This window comes from Tachysurus fulvidraco, chromosome 17 (assembly GCF_022655615.1).
Source record: "Tachysurus fulvidraco isolate hzauxx_2018 chromosome 17, HZAU_PFXX_2.0, whole genome shotgun sequence".
NCBI lineage: Eukaryota > Metazoa > Chordata > Actinopteri > Siluriformes > Bagridae > Tachysurus > Tachysurus fulvidraco.
Genome location: NC_062534.1, coordinates 19,923,002 through 19,939,054, shown reverse-complemented (window position 1 = coordinate 19,939,054; position 16,053 = coordinate 19,923,002). Strand labels below are relative to the sequence as shown.

The 16,053-nt window shown below is 37.4% G+C and overlaps 1 protein-coding gene and 1 non-coding gene across 6 annotated transcripts in view; one reads left to right on the top strand and one right to left on the bottom strand.

Annotated features, from left to right (window-relative positions):
* Positions 1–6,119, top strand: part of immp2l (inner mitochondrial membrane peptidase subunit 2) — a 108,820-nt gene extending 102,701 nt beyond the window's left edge. For all 5 annotated transcript variants that reach the window (XM_047802385.1, XM_027136129.2, XM_027136130.2 and 2 more), the window contains one exon: positions 5,771–6,119. In XM_047802385.1, the coding sequence (XP_047658341.1) occupies positions 5,771–5,941 (171 nt within the window). In that variant the 3' untranslated portion in view covers positions 5,942–6,119. The remainder of the gene's footprint in view (positions 1–5,770) is intronic.
* An 8,468-nt stretch (positions 6,120–14,587) lies between these two features.
* LOC113636212 lies at positions 14,588–14,751 on the bottom strand. Its single transcript, XR_003438996.2, has one exon. It is a non-coding gene; the product is annotated as a U1 spliceosomal RNA (small nuclear RNA).
* Between the last annotated feature and the right edge of the window lie 1,302 nt (positions 14,752–16,053).

Below are 16,053 nucleotides of genomic sequence, written 5' to 3'. Positions count from 1 at the left end.
TCCAATCACTGATCACTATTGTTCGCTACATCCAATCACTGATCACTATTGTTCGCTACATCCAATCACTGATCACTATTGTTCGCTACATCCAATCACTGATCAAATTTTTTTTCAAAATCCAATCACTGATCAATATTTTTTTCAACATCCAATCACTGATCAATATTTTTGCATATTGTAGAGAACAATAGTGGTCAGTGCTTGGATGTAGCGAACAATAGTGGTCAGTTATTGGATGTAGCGAACAATAGTGATCAGTGATTGGATGTAGAGAACAATAGTGATCAATGATTGGATGTAGTGAACAATAGTGATCAGTGATTGGATGCAGAGAATCATAGAGGTCAGTGATTGGATGTAGCGAACAATAGTGATCAGTGATTGGATGTTGAAAACACTAGTGATCAGTGATTGTATTCTGAGAACAATAGTGATCAGTGACCAGAAGCTGTAATAAGATCTGGAGAACCATATTGAGTACAGGACATTTGCTACCATCTTTTTATTAGGCATTATATTTCTATGAAATGAAGTATTTTGTAAAATAAGGTCACCAAAGGTGTCTAAATAATCACCAGATCTAGTGAAACAATCCTAAAATGGAGGAGCTGCTTATTATTCTGTAGCCCATCTCACAACTTTTTCTCGCTGTTTTCTTACTGTTGCTTGGCGCACATCTGAAAAAAAAAAATCTTTCCTTTCTACCAACATTCACTAAGGCTTTTTTCTTGGGTGAAATTCTTTTTTTTTATCTCTTTGCCTGCTAGATTTTTTTTTAATAGCAAACTTGGAACCTCTGAATTGGTCAAACACAAACACGTCATTGACATATGTCACCTCTATAGATGGCTCCAAAAGAAGGGTATGAAAAATGTACGGAACACAGAGATAGCTGCTTCCTGAGGACATTGTTTACAGTCATGCACTGTTCTGCCACCTCGCCCACGCTGTGCGCTATACTGACACCACACACACATACACACACACACACACACACACACACACCCTTTAAATGTATTATTGAAAAGAACAGTGTTTTTCTGTCACTTTGCCCTCTTCTCTTTTCATCCCTACTCAAACAGTTACTGTATCAACTGACAGATTTTTTTTTTCTAGGAAGATTTTAGATGTTGTGTTGCTCATGTTAAGGACCGGTGTTTATGGTCAGATGCTGTTTTTACAGCAACAAGAGTTTGTGTCTGAATTTCAAATGTCCTTTTGTGCAGCCTGTGGCTCTGCGAAACGTTGATGTATTTTTGTCTTCTTGCCCATTTTTAAATGATGGTTCTTGTCTGGAAGTAAATGAATAAGCTTCTCATGGTGTCTCTTTTATTACCGGTGCACATCCATTCCTCAGAATGCTTGCTGCACTTGCTCTCCTACACACAGACCGCATCGTACAGTGGTATGTTAGACATATTTGCCAAAACACTGTCAGGTCGTATATCACTGGAGAAATATACCTGCTGGATGTTTCGGGCAGTTTGTTTTTGCCGTTTTATTGTGGACTGCAGTTTCACCTTGACTTGATGCATTATGGGGTGAGGTGGGGGTTGTGCGTGCGTGTGTGTGCGTATATGTTTGTGTGTGTGTTAGTGGGGCTGCAGCTGTGGGATGTAAGGCTTCATTTTTAACCTTGAAATGAAGGGTTTAAATGTTAGCTTTTAAACACTGCCTGGTGTTTTTATGTTTGTAAAACGTGTGTAATTAAGACTAACACAGGGGTTGCCTCCTTTTAAAGGTCACTGCAGTGGAGTGATTTTGTCTTATTTAATGCACCTTACAGCACAGCTATATGCTGAACTTTCCTTTTTGACTGATTAGAAGGTGTTGATTTATTTTCTGTGACAGTAGCATTCATTGATTCATTGATTCATTTTCTGTGCCAGATGTGCCACAAAGGTGAATTAAAGGTTATTATTACTGCCCCCATTCTAAGGAGGCTTTCACATGTTTAAGCTCTGAAACAGAGTTTGCATGAAAAATTGGTCATGTTGGTCAAAAAAAACTGTCATGTGGACCAGGAAGCTCACCACGGTACCAAACTTGATACTATCTGTGAATACGGTTGCACTGGAACTGTGCCACGATCATTAGTTTCCACAACACAAGTCATTTACATTTACAGCATTTGGCTGTCCTCATCCATAGCCACTTACATGTTTTTTATAAGACTAAGTAGATGAGGGTTAAAGGCCAGGGGTTTCCTGGGATTTAAACTTACAGCCTTCTGATCTGTAGTCCAACGTCTCAACCACTAACCATGTATGTGACAACATAAGATGAACACCCACACTGATAGGAACAAGTGAGTCTGAAACAAACACTGCAGGGGACACCAGGAACATTCATACTTTGATTCAGACCAGAGTGTGAAAATCACCAAATACTGCATGTTATTTCTTTAGTAATAAATTAGACATTCATGTGTATGTTGGATTTAAAAGTGTGACAGATTTGTGATGTTTATTTACTGAGAGGGTCCCCCCTTACAGTCAGAGGTAAAGTTCCCTGTAACAGTCAGAGGTAAAAGTTCCCTGTAACAGTCAGAGGTAAAGTTCCCTGTAACAGTCAGAGGTAAAGTTCCCTGTAACAGTCAGAGGTAAAGTTCCCTGTAACAGTCAGAGGTAAAGTTCCCTGTAACAGTCAGAGGTAAAGTTCCCTGTAACAGTCAGAGGTAAAGTTCCCTGTAACAGTCAGAGGTAAAAGTTCCCTGTAACAGTCAGAGGTAAAGTTCCCTGTAACAGTCAGAGGTAAAGTTCCCTGTAACAGTCAGAGGTAAAGTTCCCTGTAACAGTCAGAGGTAAAGTTCCCTGTAACAGTCAGAGGTAACGTTCCCTGTAACAGTCAGAGGTAAAGTTCACGCTAACAGTCAGAGGTAAAGTTCACGCTAACAGTCAGAGGTAAAGTTCACGCTAACAGTCAGAGGTAAAGTTCACGCTAACAGTCAGAGGTAAAGTTCATGCTAACAGTCAGAGGTAAAGTTCCCTGTAACAGTCAGAGGTAAAGTTCACGCTAACAGTCAGAGGTAAAGTTCCCTGTAACAGTCAGAGGTAAAGTTCCCTGTAACAGTCAGAGGTAAAGTTCACGCTAACAGTCAGAGGTAAAGTTCACGCTAACAGTCAGAGGTAAAGTTGATCCTTAACAAACTACTTCTTTCCTGTCTTATTAACTTCCAGAGAAAAACAAAAGAGAGCTGGTGAGGACAAAAAGTGATAGCTTCCTTGCTTTTGTGCTGCGGACATTGTGCTGGATTAATTGTAAATAAAAAACAGATAGAAATGATGATTTTTCATAGGAATATGTTAATCGTTATCAAATCACTGAGACATACAAGAAATAAAAAACACTTTTTTTGTTGTGGGTCCTTGCTCAAGGGCCCAGCAGCGGCAGGCTGGTGGATGTGGGAATTGAATTCACAATCTTCCGATTGTTAGTCCAGCACATTCACTACATCCCAACGTTACCATTAGCTGAAGCTCAATCATGGTTTATTGTGTTTTATCACAGGGTTTAGGAGTTTATTTGTTTTGGGTTTAGTTGTGATATCATACTATGGCACTAAGACTCGGAGACCTCTGCGTACCCTGAACCCCCTCTTTAGCTAATCCTTTCCAGCCTTTCCAGGTATTTGCAAACAAATCCTCGAAACTGAGCTATTCGGAGAGCAGTAAGCACTTGGAGCTTTGTCTGGCTTTCTCAGCTGCCCAAAACATTGGGCTCTCGCTCGTCTGTTGCCAGATTGATTACTTCACATTGAATTGGCTCTGGTTGATCCTTGAAGCTAAAGAACAGTAAAGAGCATGTGCAATCACTTTAGAAGGTATAGAACTCGGGGTCCCAGGTGGTGCAGTGGTCTGTTGTGAGAGCCTGTTTTCTCTTAGATAGATGAAGTGTATTATTTTATGCCTAAATAATTGTTTAAATCAATTTTAATTGTGATTAAATGTTTTAAGCATTATCTAAAATTATAATTGTCTAGTTTCTCAAAGCTCGAACTAACAACTTTTCAGAGTTCTCTAGATATGAATATATTTTATGTATAAAATAGTTTTGTACTTTACAACTTCTGAAGAGCTGGATTTTTTCTTTTCTGCCCAGAGTCCATGAAAGTATAATTGCTCTGCTGTCGGGGTGATTAGCTTAGCCAATCACAAGCGTCTGCTAGCTGTGTTTAAATGAAGGCAGTGAGCTCTGTCTGCCCTCCAGGCACAGCTGCCCCATGTGACACTGTGTGAGTGATAGGGATGTTCTCAAGAACTCGGTTCTGAGCAAAAACCCGTTTTAAATGAGTAAAACCAAGGTCAGCTATGAATTCCTCTGCTGTTGATGCTTGAGGATTTGGAATTTACGGCTAGGCTACACTGTCTAAATTGCATCTCTTTCTCTCTCTGTCCTGCACACAATGAATGGCAAGAGAACAAAGAGATACGATTTATTCGAGAGCACCGGTTGTAAATAGTGCAATAAAAGCTTGGTCATCGTGATGTTTGCTAAACTGCTCATATCACCTCCATTATTAGCAAAGAACAATGTGAAACGTGGAGTGTTGGAACGCCAGGCGGCTCTAACAGCTTTACCAGAATGTGCCTTAACAGAAACTCATCAAGGCTAATATTATTATTATTACACATTTGCCAGTAAATAAAAGCTAATCACTTGGGAATGCTATACAAGATATATAAGATCTGACAACTGTATAAGCAGCAACAACAGCAAGTTTTAGGTATGTCATGATAATGAAAGATTTTTCTGTTGACCTGTTAATGTTTCACTTTAAGAATAGAAACGTAACTGTAATGTTATAATGCACATAGAGCAATTAATTGTCATTGAACATACAGTAAATAACATTCACCTTTTAACACAAACCATGGCTTAAATATGTAGTGAAGCAAACTTATAGTTTATAGTAATATACTTTTATTACCAAAATACACAAATAGTTAATTGGATAATAAGCAAGAAGTATAGAAATAAATAATGTACTTTTCTCTACAATGGTACAACATCTTGTCATTTACAAGACTTCTAGTGAGAGAGATCAAATTACAGAATATATTTAGATATATATCCTTACACAAACAGAGAAAAGTCAGATCTAATTGTTAACTCTAACTATAATTAATAGTACTGGGATATCATTGTGACTCTGAACTTATCGTAACGAACAGTCTGCAGACATGTTGCGACACGAGAAAGCTGACAAACTGTCCCACATGAAAGAGAACATTTCATTTCTGCAAGCGCTGAGACATTCACTCTTCTTACTTCTCACTAACACATCGCTTCCGAGCTGCTATGCACGGCACCTTGAACTCATTATTAATGTTAATGACTGATGCCGCTCTGCTCTGCATGCTCAGGTTGACCGTGCTCGCACACTATTAAAGATTAAAGATGCTGTTTGAACACCATAACATCTTAAATTCTGCATGAGGAGTTCATCGCTAGCAGCACAACACAAACAGAGCTAAATTAAACATTCCCTTGATAATTTAGTTCTAACGTAGGTTACAGATTTTATCTTCTGTCTCACTATTCAGTCAAATTAGTTCAGTTCAGCCGGGTGGGTTTGAAGCATTTTGGGAATGTATATATATATATATATATATATATATATATATATATATATATATATATATATGGATATATATAAACATAGATATGTATATATATATATATATATATATATATATATATATATATATATATATATATATATATATATATAAAGGTCAGTAAACAGGATTGCCCCTTTCTACAGGTTTCACTCGGACTCCTCCATGGCAGAGCATCTCATATCATATGGCCTCCAAATCGCTGGCAGAGGATCAGACCACGTGTTCCAAATGACCGCAGACCTATATTCAATGGGAAGGAATCAACAGAAGACGACAACGATGATGATGATGATTATGTTGACGATACAAAATGACCTCTTAAAGGGGAGTTACACAGTTTCTCGGTTTCTCACAGTTACACAGACTCTTACATGCAGGACAGATTGTGTGATGGTCGAAAATGTTTGAGTTGCCGATGTATGCTAGTATGTGTGTTTTTTTTAGAGGTAGGATGAGGAGGTACAGTAAATAAATTTGATAGATACTGTAATATTTCCTGATGCCTGATTTTGTTTTTTTCAATCGCCTTCATCAATTAGGAAACGTACAGTAACATACAGTTCATCATACGTACAGATCAGCTGCTGCTGAAGAAAGCGTGATACTGTGAGGCTTTTTACATTCACAGTGACAGAATTTGGCAGACGCCGTTATCCAGAGTGACTTATAGACGTGCTCTGAAGTCTTTATCAATAAATACATCTTCATCCTGGTTTACTGGGTCAGGTATTAAAGCTCAGTGAATCTTGAGACTTATTCTCAAAATAAGAACACAGCATGTGATATTTATTAGTACCTGTTTATCCACCATATTTAATCATTACTCTGAGGTCGAGTATCTCAGGACTTGTAAGCAACTGCATATTTGAGGAAAAAGGTTGTCATATGCATAAAAGCTTTAGACGTGTAACAGAGGCAGTAGTCAGTTTGCCTATTGATTGTGTGCTGCCTGTGACAGATCCATCCTTAAAAGGCACAGCAATGAATTTAGCCTGCACTAAAGCTCGGCTCTTTAGGGAGCTCAATCACTGTAGCTCTAAACTCAATAGGTTTTAATGCGAGTGGCCGCAGGTCAATACAGATCTGCACGCTGGCCTGTGATTAGTTCAGTGGATGGCAAACATAAATCGGCACTGATCTTCTCAGGATATGTGAGAACAAAGAAAAACAGGATCTTATGTTCCTGAAGGATATGAACTCATCAGCTTCATATGCTGATGGAAACTGAGGGGTTTTTTTTTCAATGTGTTTTTTGTTTGTGTCTTGGACAGAAAACAAAGCATGATTTTAATATTTTTTTTCTATGCAGAGGATAACCCTATCACAGCAGCTTATTAGTATACTGAAACAGCTCTTCACTGGGGAAACAATCTCTTATTGAACACGACAAGCACATTACCTCCAGTGCAAGAGAAATTGAATCCCAAATTGAATTTACCTAAAAGCTAGTGGCGGAGGTGCATGCATGTGGTTGTGTGTCAGTGTCTCTTGCATGGAGCTGTTTGTCCACAGGGATGGACAGTCAGTAGCTCAGTTATGAGCTACAGGGCATCAGAGCCAAGTGATTTCAGCATGATTTAGATGGTCACAAAGGATTTCAACAACACCAAGCAGACAGAGGTTATTCCTTGTATCCAGCATACAGTATGCGTTAAGTAAATGTATCTTGTTTATTTGCTGTTTTCTAACATCACCTAATCATATATTGGGGGTAATATACTGTATAACTAACTGAATACTAACTAATCCACTGACTGAATGTGATTCACTATGATTGACCGATTTGCTGACTGACTAACTCACTAACTTCCACACTGATTCACTGTGACTGATTCACTTACTGAATCACACATTATCTCACTGTTTCATCATGACTGACTTACTGACTGGAAGCATACTGAATCACACACTGACTTTCCTTTACTGATTTAGTGATTTACTTATACAATGACATCACTGATTCACAAATGACACACTGACTCACATTAATTCTCTGATTTACAGAACAAAAAACTTTCTGACTCTCACACTGTCCAAATATGACCGATTTACTGACTGACATGCTATTAACTACCTTGTGTATTCACTAGAACAATGATTCACTGACACATATTTACTCATTTACTCACTGACTAACACACTGAGTCACTGTGACCGATTCATTGCTTTTTCATTGGGACAGATCCGCTCACACTGTTGACTCAGTTACTGAATTAGTGACTGATTCATCGAAACTAACTCACTGTGGCTAATATACTCAGCGATTAAAACACTGACTCACTGTGAAGGACTTACTGACTGATTCACCAGGACCGACTCACTATGAATGATTCACTGATCAACAGACTGACTCACTGTGATGGCTTTACTGACTCACACTGACTCATTGTGATGGAATCACTGAATAACACACTGTGACTGATTCACTAACACAGCTGATTCATTGTTACTGAATTACCGAATGATTCAACAGGACATACTCACTATGACTGATTCACTGACTCACGGCTATCCTTGAGTATAATGCGAAACGGTCTTGTTAATGGGTTATTAAATCTCCACATTCTTTTTCCTTCATGAAACTTAGTAATAAATCAACATGTATAAATATATTTTTGGGGTTGTTGTTAGCTGTTAACACACGACTGACTAAAGTGAACAACTGAATAAAACTGTGTGCTATCTGGTCTGTGGCGACCTCAGACGGGAGTCGTGTACCCTGCTGTTGTTTACACCTAAAGGGTCTGACCTAAAAAATTATTAGCAATGATTAGCTCAATAAAGCTAATTTGATTAACCCAAAAAAACAAGAGTAAAATTTACATAAACCTCATTAAGCCTAATTTACTCCCTCTTTATCTATAGTAATGTCATTACCTTGGCACAAGCGCACAGTATTAGTTACCTAATTAATGCTGGTGTTTAATTCATTCGTTTGCTTTAATTCATTCATCTACAGTAACCGAATTATTCAGAGCCTAATCAGGAAGCACTAGGTGTGAGGCAGGAATGCAGTTCTGATGAGACACTAGTCATTTGCAGCACAAACTAATTCACACCTAGTTCCAATTGCAGTCAAGCTACCAGCCTGTTTTTGGTAGGCAGTAGGAAACCAAAGAACCTGGAGGAAACTGACACAGAAAAAACCCAAGCCCAACCTGGGACCCCTGAAACTGTAGTATGTATAGCTATGGTAAGTAGAACTGTAGTAAATAAGTCATAATGTCATGTCTGATGTATCCAGTGCAGATTTAATTATCTATTTCAGCGTAGTCTTTTCTGGTGAATGATTTCTAACCTTTGTTGGTTTGTTTTTGGTCACATAGGAAGTTAAACACACTCATGCTGTTTGTCCTCAGCGCTGGGCTTATTCCAGCCTGTGCTGAAGTGTGTGGTACTGCAGGAAGAACCAATTAAAACTCAATTTCAGAGCTCAAACTCCAGGGGCAGACGCAGGCAGCCGTGAGCTTTCACTTGATAAGCTGTGTGTAGAAAAGTTGCTTGTTTTCTATTGCTACCTGCCTTTTGTACAGTGATCGCCGCAAGCCCTTAATAACACAGGAGATACAACTGGATATTTGCAAAGGATAATAAGCAAGTTCAGCAAATCACCACTTTGTTTGTGTGTGTGTGTGTGTGTGTGTGCGTGTGTGTGTGTGTGTGTGTGTGTGTGTGTGTGTGTGTGTCTGGATATGTAAGAGGCTTTTATATCTCAGTGGGGACAAAATGTCCTGGCAAATGTGCATACGTCCCATCTTCTCTACCTCCGCCGACTTTTCTACCTTTTTACCTTTCTACCTTCTCTTTTTGTTGGTCATATATTGTAAAATAGTTTTAGTTTAGTACCAAATAAGCTGCATGATGAAATTAGTATGAGTAAGTATGTGATAAACATCTGTGTGCTGGGGATTTTAAGATTCTCCCAGCAGCCTTTTGTTCCAAATTGAATGAAAAACACTTTCTTCTAAAGTCCACTGTTGAAGGAAGTGACAGACACTTTGGGAAACTTACACATGCACATACAAAATAATGGATGTTTTTTAGCGAAACACTTTTTTTCCTTTTACACAGCACCAAATATACAGTAAACTGTTCATTAGCATGAGCAAACATGCAAGTAGCTGTGACCTACAAAAGTCCTAAAGTGAATCTGAATGGATATATGGCCCTTAAACACAGGGATTTTCAGTGTGCAGAGCTTTGCGATCGCTACTAAACACACCACAGCTGTGGTTTTCTCTTCCATCATAGGAAAGTTTCCTACACTTGAGTGTTAAAGTAAAATCACACTGCCCTCTGGAGGCCAAACTATGAAATTGAAATTTGATTGGTTGGTTGAATTTGTCCCTGTAAAACTCTTTATAGACCAACAGCTATTAGTCTTGGTATACTAATCTGATTGGACAAGCAATGTTCCAAGTGTGATGATATTTACTATAACTGCATTTTACTAGGATGTAAAGCAAGCAAATATTCTACAGCCAACAAACCTGAGCTTTGTAATCAAGTGAGAGAAGTTGTGTTTAAATTCATCTTCAGGTTTTGTAAGAAGACCTAAATCCAGAAAAGAAAATGTACTCAGGCTCTGTACATGCACAAAGCTTTGGTTGAAGAACCTGCTATTTATTCAGACTCATTCAAACTTATTCATTTGTTTCTTCATTCTACATTGGATTATACGAGGAAGGAAATGAAAATGTTTTTTAAACTAAGACTATGGCCTTAAACACAAAATCAGTGGAACTTCCCAGCTTTGAATTATGAAACCACTGGATATATGGATACACATTAGGGGTTTATAAGTTAAAAAAAAAAAAAACAAAAACATTGGGTGTGTAGAGTTTTTCTGCTCTGTGATTGGTCGAGAGTCTACAGTCACATAAGACCCTGACTGTAAACTACCAATCACGCAGCGTGTATGCAAATCTTCCCCTAACGATCGTAACAGAGCGATCAGGACAAAATGGTATTAGAATTATGTTGTTGTTGTACTGTTACAAACTTTGATTTCATATTTGGTTAAATTAAACAGCTCACCTTTTTAAAGGTTTGGTTTACTAGTTTATATAGTTTCTGTACAACCTACGATTCAGGTAACGATCTTATGTTAGGTTGAAAAAGCTGTTTGTTTTTTCTTTATAAGATTATTATTATTATTATTATTATTATTATTATTATTATTATTATTATTATTATTATTATTATACCAAACATTTCCAACCGTAACTCGTCCTAGACCTTTCAAGCTACTGACACCAAACTCGGCAAAGTTCATTCAGGTCTGATTAGTGTGTTATTACTTTTCTCACAGTCTGATCACTCTGTCGCCAACCAGCTCAGGGACATAAAAGATACCCAAAAAAAACGTACAAACTGTAATGTTTTAAAATGTTTGTGATTTTTTTTTGTGCGTCTTCCCCAGTTTGCGCTTTTATGTTTATTAAAGTGAAGAGAAGAAATAAAGTGACCTCTATTCTGCTCTACACCAACTCCAATTAGTTTTAAAACAAATCATATTTATTTCATTTTTAAAGTATTGTTTGTGATTTTTTTTAATATATATAATTTCAATTTGTCTTTTTTATTTTGATGGTTTGCTATAATAATCCTTTTTCTTAGTTGCATCTCCTTGTATAATTTGTAAATACTTTCAGTGTTTATCACTTTTCAATCTTAATCATCTTCTTACTACTTTGTATTGCTGTGTTATTTTTCCTCAAGTGTTCCCCATGTTATGCCCCTCCAATAAATACATTTTATTTAATATAATCTTATATTTTTGTATTAATAAACAGAGATAAAAATACTTTATATACAATCAATGAGGCCTGATACCCAGATAATACATATCACACACTGTCATATTACTATTCATATTACAATACATACAATACATACATTTTTTAACAAAACAGCATACACAGATCAGGCATAAGAATGGAGGCATAGAAGCCTTTATTATTACCACATATACATTACAGCACAGTGGAATTCTTTTCTTCACATACCCCAACTGAGGAGGTTGGGGTCTGATTGCAGGGGCAGCTATGATACAGCACCCCTGGAGCAGGGAGGGTTGAGGGCCTTGCTCAAGGGCCCAGCAGTGGCAGCTTAGCTGTGATGGGTCTTGAACCCCGATCTTCTGATCAACAACCCAGAGCCTTAATCAGCCTGTGCAGTCAAGTCCCACTGTAAGGTCCAAGAAGTCCAGGTCTAAACTGTTTGGCTGTATTGAGTTCCTCATTTTTTGCAAACTATTAGGAATCTTTATAATCCTCTTCTGAAGGAAATAATACTTTATTGCTACACTGTGTTGCTGTGTTGTTTTTTCAAGTCTTCATTATTTTATGCCTTTCTACCCCCAATAAATCTATTTAATTAAAATAAAACACCTGGAATATATTTATTAATAAACAGAGACACATACAATGGATATGTATATATATATATATATATATATATATATATATATATATATATATATATATATATATATATATATATATGTATATATACATATATATATATGTATATATATATATATATATATATGTTTGTTTTTAATAAAACAAGATATAGACTATCGATAATGATGTTTGTATTTCTTGCACAGGTAGCATGTTTTTATTTTATGCATGTTTGTATTTCATTGCTTCATTGTTCACAGTGTAGACAGTTCAGTGCTGTCATTGTGTCCAGAGTCCACAGTCACCTACACACGCTGCTGTAATCATTAGTAGAGAATCTACAACCTGTTCACTACTAATCACAAAGCAGGTATGAAAATCCTGTTCACCACCAATCACACTGCGCGTATACAAATCCTGTTCACTACCAATCACACAGCGCGTATACAAATCCTGTTCACTACCAATCACACAGCGCGTATACAAATCCTGTTCACTACCAATCACACAGCACATATACAAATCCTGTTCACTACCAATCACACAGCACATATACAAATCCTGTTCACTACCAATCACACAGCACATATACAAATCCTGTTCACTACCAATCACACAGCACGTATACAAATCCTGTTCACTACCAATCACACAGCACATATACAAATCCTGTTCACCACCAATCACACAGCACATATACAAATCCTGTTCACCACCAATCACACAGCACGTATACAAATCCTGTTCACTACCAATCACACAGCACGTATACAAATCCTGTTCACTACCAATCACACAGCGCGTATACAAATCCTGTTCACTACCAATCACACAGCACGTATACAAATCCTGTTCACTACCAATCACACAGCACATATACAAATCCTGTTCACTACCAATCACACAGCACGTATACAAATCCTGTTCACTACCAATCACACAGCACATATACAAATCCTGTTCACTACCAATCACACAGCACATATACAAATCCTGTTCACTACCAATCACACAGCACGTATACAAATCCTGTTCACTACCAATCACACAGCGCGTATACAAATCCTGTTCACTACCAATCACACAGCACATATACAAATCCTGTTCACTACCAATCACACAGCACATATACAATTCCTGTTCACTACCAATCACACAGCACATATACAAATCCTGTTCACTACCAATCACACAGCGCGTATACAAATCCTGTTCACTACCAATCACACAGCACATATACAAATCCTGTTCACTACCGATCACACAGCACATATACAAATCCTGTTCACTACCAATCACACAGCGCGTATACAAATCCTGTTCACTACCAATCACACAGCACATATACAAATCCTGTTCACCACCAATCACACAGAACATATACAAATCCTGTTCACCACCAATCACACAGCACGTATACAAATCCTGTTCACTACCAATCACAAAGCGCGTATACAAATCCTGTTCACTACCAATCACACAGCGCGTATACAAATCCTGTTCACTACCAATCACACAGCACGTATACAAATCCTGTTCACTACCAATCACACAGCACATATACAAATCCTGTTCACTACCAATCACACAGCACGTATACAAATCCTGTTCACTACCAATCACACAGCACATATACAAATCCTGTTCACTACCAATCACACAGCACATATACAAATCCTGTTCACTACCAATCACACAGCACGTATACAAATCCTGTTCACTACCAATCACACAGCACGTATACAAATCCTGTTCACTACCAATCACACAGCACATATACAAATCCTGTTCACTACCAATCACACAGCACATATACAAATCCTGTTCACTACCAATCACACAGCACATATACAAATCCTGTTCACTACCAATCACACAGCGCGTATACAAATCCTGTTCACTACCAATCACACAGCACATATACAAATCCTGTTCACTACCAATCACACAGCGCGTATACAAATCCTGTTCACTACCAATCACACAGCGCGTATACAAATCCTGTTCACCACCAATCACACAGGACTTGACCATAATACAACAATATCATCAGAATCAGAATCAGAATCGTCTTTATTGCAAAGTATGTTTTCACATACGAAGAAATTGTTCTAGTACAGGAGCTCCACAGTGTCAACAGAATGGCAATGTAGATAATCAGATATAAATGTAAAGAAATAATTAGGAACACGAAGTATTCTCACACAAGAACACATCTGATGAAATAAACTTTATTATAAGGATTCCATGAAGTTACAATGTCACTCGTGTTGATAAACACCACAGTGCAAATATATCAAACTATAAAGGTTACTTAAGTTCTCCCAAATAAGAACATTATACTTCATTTGACTTTAATAAACATGAGAAAACAACTTAACAAATACGTAATATATCACTTACTAAATATATGGTTCTTATACATGTTCCTCCTTGACAAGAAATTGTCTACAAGTAAAACTATAGATATCAGATCTCATGATGAAACTTACATAAGTTACGTTCTACTTTAATACAAGAACTAGGAGTGAGTCTAACTTTAGTACTGAATATCAGGGGAGAGCGCGAACGCAGTCCCCAAGTACCATAAATTATGCAGTTGAGATTCCCGCATTTGGGGAATTCACAAAGGTCAACAAAGCCCAGGTGCAATGGCTGAGTCTCGCCTTGAGTGAACCACCTTCTTGATCATGGTGTCTCTCCTGCCAGGTAAGTATGAATTACTCCTCCAGCAGCTAGAGACTGCACCACCGAGCACACCGTTTACCATCATGGTAAAGAACAGTGCTATAATCATTACATAAACATCTGGTACTAAAACACTGCAGTCTACACATACTGAAAAAATAACGTTAGATTTATTACATATAAAGTCGTGTGGTGGACTATTTATTAAGAAACAAAACAGTTTAACATTACCCATGATGCATTGCTACTGAATACATAATGAGATCCACAATGTTCAGGAAAATGTGTGTTTAATCGGTACACATACACTTTACACTAACATTATTCAGTCCAGAAAAAATGCCCATCGTTATACAGTAAGCAGAATATACAGTAAGACAAATATTTAACAGTTTTATTAATGTTTTCAAGGCCTTTTTATTTCGCCCCGCCCACTCGGTTTGCAGGTTAGGTGGCCAGTTAGATCATAGATAAACTTCTCTACAAGAAATCCCGCTTTCGTTCATATTAACGCATAAATAAAAGTCTGAACAGGGCAGAGGCTTTAAACTTGTCATTACAAGTGGATCTATAATCACAGTCTTTCAACACAGAGCGATAAACGATAGATTTCTACACCTAGATGTCGCCTTGGGGTTCTAAGCATGCGTCAAAACCGCCGCCATCTTGGTACAGGTGTCTTGTACTTCGAATTCATGGACGATGCCGGACTTCTGTACTGCGTTTGGATGTTCAAACGAACGAAATATAAAAACCAGACAGCAAGGGATTACATTTCACAGGTGAGAATGTGTTTTATGATATTGAATGTTACGACATTATATTTATGGTTACGTTGGTTTGTTTCAGTCCTTGGTTAACGACCGCAGCTAATCCATGCTAGTTACCCATGTTATTGACAGGAAAACCGACAATGTTTGTAGATTCCGAAGCTCTTAATAAGGACATTAAAATTGACCCATGTTTTTTGTTTGTTTGTTTGTTTGTTTGTTTGTTTTGGTTTGGTTTGGTTTTTTGCTTAAAGGTGAAGATCCAACTTTATGTATGTTCTGTAAGATTCCCTTGTCTGTCAAACATATTTTATTAGATTGCCCTGGACTTAACACAAGCAGAATGCTCTTTTATCACTTAAGGACATATTTAATGAACATTATGGACATTATGCCTGAAAAGGTTTTGGATTTTTTGACCGTATGTTAAAAAAAATTGTATAATATGACTTGCTGTTTATATTTTTGTTTTTATTATATTTATATTATATTTGTGATTTTGTAATTGAATTACAAAAATAATGCCATGAAAATAACTTTGATTGCTGACATGGCATTGAG